Source organism: Solanum verrucosum, unplaced genomic scaffold (genome assembly GCF_900185275.1).
Source record: "Solanum verrucosum unplaced genomic scaffold, falcon-dt-bn FXZP01000113.1, whole genome shotgun sequence".
Lineage (NCBI taxonomy): Eukaryota > Viridiplantae > Streptophyta > Magnoliopsida > Solanales > Solanaceae > Solanum > Solanum verrucosum.
The window spans coordinates 577,076-583,809 of record NW_026020105.1 but is presented as its reverse complement, the minus strand read 5'-3'; the positions used below and the strand labels follow the sequence as shown (position 1 = coordinate 583,809).

The 6,734-nt window shown below is 34.7% G+C and overlaps 1 protein-coding gene across 1 annotated transcript; it reads left to right on the top strand.

Annotated features, from left to right (window-relative positions):
• LOC125825260 (ubiquitin domain-containing protein DSK2b-like) lies at nt 1-5,406 on the top strand. The gene is made up of 6 exons (XM_049504610.1): nt 1-247; nt 1,541-2,260; nt 2,783-2,970; nt 3,116-3,205; nt 4,966-5,021; nt 5,331-5,406. The coding sequence occupies exons 1-6, from the start codon at nt 1-3 to the stop codon at nt 5,404-5,406; spliced, it is 1,377 nt and encodes a 458-aa protein (XP_049360567.1).
• The last annotated feature ends 1,328 nt before the right edge of the window (nt 5,407-6,734 follow it).

The following is a 6,734-nucleotide window of genomic DNA, read 5'->3' as shown; positions in this document are numbered from 1 at the left end:
ATGGACGGAGGTGATCCTACTAAAACAGTCAAAGATGATTCCGGCAACATCGCCGGCGGTGGTGAAACGGTCACCATCAACATCCGATGTGTCAACGACTCCAAATTATCTGTTCAAGTAAGCCTCAATTCCACCGTCGGATCATTCAAGTCCATCCTTTCCCAGCCGGCTGATATCCCTGCTGAGCAGCAGAGAGTGATCTATAATGGCCAAATCTTAAAGGATGATCAAACCCTAAAAAGCTATGGTATTAATTAATTACTCTTTATCTAAATATTTTTGTAACATTTTTCTACTTTATTACTAATGCTGAATTATTTTTGTTACTTAAATGTACTTTTTATTACTCATGTTGCTGATCAATCAATCAATCAAATGTATGTACCTCAATTACAAACTTGTTAGGGTTTGTGATATAAATGTTGTAAACATTATTCTTTATTTGGTGAATTTGTTGATGAAAAAGAATTTTTTATTTAAAAGAATATTTGTATGTTATATAAAGGTGCATGCTAAATATCTAAAAGTTTTGAGCTTTAACTACTGAATGTAGGGAACTATTCGGTTGGCTTGGGATTGTTTGCTAATGCATTTTCCTGTTCTGAGGAGTAATTTGAATTATTTGTTCATTTTGGAAAAGAATGCATTTAAAACTGTTTTAACAAGAAAAAGAAATAATGCATATAGAAGTTGTTTCCTGAAATGGAGGGGAATCTAGTTTTGGAAAATTATTCATTGGAACTATTAGCGGGTGTTGAGAATGTCTGGACTTTCCATGTGCTAAAGATGAGACACTTAGAATGTAGAAGTATCTTCTTTGACTTTTGTGAAGGAGATGTCCTGCAATTGAAGGGAGTAGTAATTTTTGAGAGCCTACATTCGACTCCTACATACAATACTTGACGTGAGCCCATTCGCTCCATCTTTGGTAGGTACGATTACGTTGACAAGGTATTCCTTACTTTCTCGATTTAGAAGTGCAAATTTAACCTCTGTGTTTGTGTTCTTTCCAGAATAGATGGAAATAATTGATAAGTTATGTGTTAATGAATTAGGATTAAATTTCAATTCTAATAGATTTAAAGTCTTGCTTATTCATTACAATATATTCCCTAATCTGGTGTGTTTTGTCTTGGGACAAGAAATAGGTAAAGGTCAATAAGTGGAAAAAGGTACTATAGAGAAATGATGCAGTGGTATTGGGGTTTCTTGGACTTTTTTATAAGAGTATGAAGATGTGTACCTGGATCTGCAATAGCAGGGAATCTGCATTTTTGTTGCAGTTCAGTTTCCATTTTACTAAGTACAATTTGATTTAGCATGGATTCTCTTGTCTTTAACATGACGCTACTTAATGCCAATTATGTTGAACTGATTCATGATTGGTTACTTATAACCACATAACATTCTGGATTGAGCTTTGGAATCTTATACTATCAAGATACATGGAGCTTCTATTTTATCTGCTCTCTTGTTACATGTTATCAGGCTGTCAGAATAAGAATCTTAGCAATTTGACTTTAATTTTTGTGGCAAGCAGGTCTGGAGGCAGACCACACAGTTCATCTTGTTCGAGGTTTTGCCGCAGCTGCTTCTGCTAGTACAACCAATGTTGTAAATCCAAATGCTAATCAGGATGCTCCCAGGGTTGCTGTTCCCACTACAAGGGGGCTGTTTGTCAGAGCCGGTGGAGCTCCACTCTTTTCTGGACTTGGAAGTAGAGGTGGTTTGTTTGGAGCTGAACTTCCAGATTTTGAGCATGTCCAGCAACAGCTAACTCAAAACTCCAACATGATGAGAGAGATGATGAATATGCCTCTAGTTCAGAATCTAATGAATAACCCAGAAATCATCTGCAACTTGATCATGAACAATCCTCAAATGCGAGAGTTCATGAATCCTAATCCCGAGCTCTCGTACATATTCAATGACCCTGCTATATTGGAGGCTGCAAGTAACCCTGAACTCATGCATGAGATGATAAATAATATTGACTGGGCATTGAGCAGCATTGAACCGTCTCCTGAGGAATTTAACATGCACATGTATGAGAATGTCCAAGAGCCATTTCTGATTGCAACAACCATGGCTGGAGATACAAGAAATGATTCAGGGACAAACCCGTTCGTGGCTCTTTTGGGAGCCCAGGAACAAGGCAGAAACCAGTCAACTAACCCTCCAACTACTGGTTTTGACACAACTGCTAATCCTCCTGCTCCAAACTCGAACCCACTTTCTAATTCTTGGGCATCAGCTGACAGTAAGTTTCTACCAATTTCGTGGCTCTAACTGTATTTGCTGCTAGATTTAACCTTGTTACTTCATCTCCTATCTTGTTCACCAGGGTCTTTTGCATATTAAAAGAAACTTTTTATTTCTTTCCTATTTGTTGTTCTGGAGATGCTTTCATGCATCTTCACTGCTGAGGGTGCCATGAAGTCGTCATACTCATGCAATTTGTGCTTAGAACTTGAACATTTGAACACCTGTTCTCTGTAGCTACTTTTTTTCTTTGTTTTTCTCTGGTAAAAATATTTCAAAGTTTAGCTTAATTTTGTCAGGATTTATTAAAAACAATTTTATACTTTTATCTATATCAAAAACTTTCTTTTTTTATTTAATATGAAGAATCTAATTATGTAATATTATTAGGTTCCTTTGGCTAATCAGAAGCTAATGTCTTATGTATGTACCATTCATTATCTTGCTCTCCCCCCCCCGCCCCCCCTTTCTTCAACTACTTTTGATAAGCAGGGTATTGTCTTTTTCCTCTATTTTGCAGTTGGAGGTGCCCAAATGAATACCACTCCCAGATCAAATGCTGCTAGGAATATTTGGGGACCCCCTCTTGGTGGTTTGGATGACTTACCAGATTTGCAGCGAATGCTAGGTGGCATACCTGACGCCTCTTCTGAAAATCAGTTAATGGAGTACCCAACCATCTCACAGATAATGCAGCACATAAACCAGGTATTTATTTATCTGCTTGGACTAAAGTTTACATACAGTCAGCGAGTTTAAGGTTTGATTCTTCTTTCTCGTGGTTTTTTGTTTTTTGTTTGTGATGGAAAATTTCTTGTCAAGCTTCTCATTTCTTGAGTATCTTGGTGATCAGATTATGGGGCTCGACCCCAACCCTCATCCTGGGGATATGATGCCAAATCCTGAATTTATTCATCAGTTGACGTCCTCTGAGAGGATGCAGGTAAAGAATTTTTGCATGCTATCTTTAAGTTTTGCTTTTTGGAATTGTAGAATGTGTAAGTAATGCATGCAGCGTGGCAAATCTAGAAAATCGGGTATCATTCTTTTTTTGATACATAAAGGTTAATGATAGCTTAGAACTCAAAAGGGTAAAAGTTATGTTAGAAATATGTTTAGAGCCTGTTTGGATTGGCTTTGGGCTTTTAGCTTATAAGCCAAAAGTCATACTATTTTTGCCACACTGCATGCACCACTTAAAAGCACTTTTTTGTTTTACCCAAATACTACAAAAGTGCTTAAAAAATATTTTGGCTTAAAAATACTTAAAATAAGTCAATCCAAACGGGCACTTAGTAGATTTGTCGCAAACTTACACCTAGAGGTAAATAAGTTAAATTACAACTCAAAAAGGTAAAAGTACTACTCCTTCCGTTTTCAATTTATTTGTCTGGTTGGCATGAAGTTGTAGAAAGTAAATAAGACTTTTGAATCTTGTGGTCTTAAACTAAAGATATGTAGAATTCCATAACACCCTTTAACCTTGTGGTCTTGAACAAAGCTAGAATTAAAGAGTTGTCATAAAAGGAAAAAGACACTCTTTATTAAATAGACTAAGAAAGAAAGTAGGACAAACAAATTGAAATGGAGGGAGTATTAGAAATATGCTTAGTAGAATTGGTGCAGAAAGAGATAATACGAAAAGGAAACACAAGACACAAGAATTACATCTCTGGAAGCCTATATATTTGCCTTGAGCTTTTGCAGATTGATCTAGTGAGAACTTGAATCAGATTGTTTTAGAGAGATCGGCAAAGATACACCAAGAGGTCACAGGCTTATCAATTAAGTTTATAAATGTAGTATCTCTAGGTGTTGAAAATGTAGATGTGGTCTTAGTGGCTTAGTGTAACCATTCTCATCTAGTGGTCGTACTGATTACTGAAAAGGCACTAAATATTAATGTTGGGCATCTAGAAGGAAAAAGAATAAAAACATTTACTATGAAAAACAAAGGGGAAAATAGCAACAGAAAAATTCAAACAAAAAAAATCTTGTCTATTTGTTATTCGTTCCTCTTATTGGACATCCTTGAACTACTTTCAACCCTTGCAATTACTCATTTAGGTTCGTTTTCTTACTAAACTAAATAAGCTAAGCTCTGACGATGTTAATTTATCAAAAAAAAAAAAAACTTTGCAGATTTAAGTGTCAAGTATGACATGATAGACACTGTCCTTCAGATTTTATTATTTCAATACAGAAATATACTTCAGATTTTATTATTTATGTTTCTACAGACTTTATTGTTCATTGAAACTGTTTTTCATTGTCATTTCATTAAATATTAGAATATTAATATGTCTATTTATTTCTCTTGAACATGATGTATGTTTTTTTGTCATATTACTGGTAAGTGTCACTGATTCATCAAACACATTTTCTGGGCACAATATAAGACATTCTGGATTAAACATTTTTCATCTTTATAATTTAAAAGTCATTATCTTGCCCATTTGGAGGTACCAAGGGTGTAAAAAGAATCCTTTTGATATGTGTCTGGACATAAATTTTTTTTGAAAAAAAGATATGCATTTTATTCATCTTCAACAAAAAGACACGTGATTTTATTCTTATGTGTCTGGACATAAAACATGATGTGTGCATAATTCTTTGGGTATATTCTTCCTTCATTCCTTTTTTTTTTTTTGAAAAAAATTTTCTTATTCTGACTTCTTTAACGATCATTCTTTTTCCTTTTAGGAACATCAGGTACAACAAGGGTTATTTCCTCACCTTGATCGGTCGCAATCAAACCAGTAAGTCTGGACATATATCTATGGATTTTCCTTGACTGGAGAATCTCACACCTCCTGATTCAGCTGATATGATGATATGCATCTCCTTGTCTCATTATTACTCATCATTTTTGTTGTCCTACACTCACCATAGAAAAAGAAATATTACTTACATTCATATTTCACTTGCCAAAAAATAGTCTAAGCCTTTCTAATTAGGTGGGATAAAAGATAAACTTGTGAGGGGCTTGAGATTTTTCCTCTGATTATTTGGATCAATGGGGTAATTTTCTGCCTTATCACTTCTGACAATGTCTTTTCTGCATGCAGAGAACAAGACCGGGAAGCTGACCGAGCAGGTGATAATATTTTATTCTCTATATTTCCCAATTTGATATCCTTATAACTGTAAATATACCCTTAGGTTTGGAGGGAATGGTCTCTTGATTTAGGAGCAAATAAATCTTCTTACAATATTTTCCAAACGTTGCTTAAGTCTAGTATTTTAATGCAAAACTGGCCTATTAATTAGGAACAATACCCTTTATATTTTTGTGATGCACATTATTTGTGATCATGTTTCATGAATGGACATTCATTTTTGTTTAGTCAACTGAGGAGCCTACTTCTTTGTTTTGTTATATATTATATGAAATTTGAGATTTTACAAGGGCGACAGAACTGATTTGGATTTATACCTGTTAGATAATGGAGTTTATTTTTTTGTTAAAAATATTGATTGAAATTTATAGGTTGAGAATGAGGGTTTGGTGGGGATTTAGAAGACACAAATTCAGATAAAATATATAAATGTCACAAATTAAGAGTGATATTAGTATGAAAATAACGAGATGAGATACAAATTTGTATCTGGAAAAGGTGGTTTATTGTGGGGATCTGTATATACTATTTTACACTTGTGAATAAGCTAAAGAAAGGTTCTATGATGAATGCTTATTTAGATGATACTCTTATTTGGTGAAATTAGCGAGAAAGTCAACTGAAGTTGGAACTATGAAGAAGAACTCTGGTATTAGCCTTTTAGGTTAATTAGAAATAAAACAAATTACCTATAAAAACTAGAAATAAGACAAACTATATCCTTACAATAAGATCAGTCGAATGAGACTAGATGAGATAGTGGTGCCAAAATGTAGAGAGTGGAAATATTTACTCTCATATTTGAGGAGAATGATATGATAGATGAAGATGTGACACAAGCTAAAAGAGGATTGTGGAAATGGAGGAGTGCTAAGACAGTTATGTTATACGTGAACGCCTAACCAAGTGAAACACAAGTTGTATGCAACGGCTGCGAGATCAAAGATGTTATATGCGAGTGAATGCGAGTAATGTAAATCTGTGTGTATCCACAACATAAATTTCCTAAAAATTGCGCGGATATTTAGTCATACGAGGTCATTAAGATTAGAATTATCACATCTGACCAAAAAAAACATGATAAGAAGAGGGAGTCTGTCTCCTATGTAGACCTCCACATGCATTGGTCAGTATGTGCGAAAACATGATGATTGAAGAAGACAGGGATAGAAAGTTGTGTTAGAGAGATCTACTTGCAGATCTCGAAATTAATATGAATTTAGTGTTAGATCATAATACAATAGAAGCAAAGAATCCATACATGAGTTAGTCTTTTATCAGGTCAAGTGTTTGGTAGGAATCTCTATCTTTTTGTTGTTAGATACTCGTTTGTTCGACTAAGATGGGTGCGAC

Bases quoted from the DNA above. Each gene is read 5' to 3' on its own strand.
- LOC125825260 (XM_049504610.1), top strand. From the start codon at position 1: ATGGACGGAGGTGATCCTACTAAAACAGTCAAAGATGATTCCGGCAAC. The intron at 248-1,540 runs GTATTAATTAAT...TGTGGCAAGCAG, and splicing joins TCAAACCCTAAAAAGCTATG to GTCTGGAGGCAGACCACACA. The intron at 3,206-4,965 runs GTAAAGAATTTT...TTTTCCTTTTAG, and splicing joins CGTCCTCTGAGAGGATGCAG to GAACATCAGGTACAACAAGG.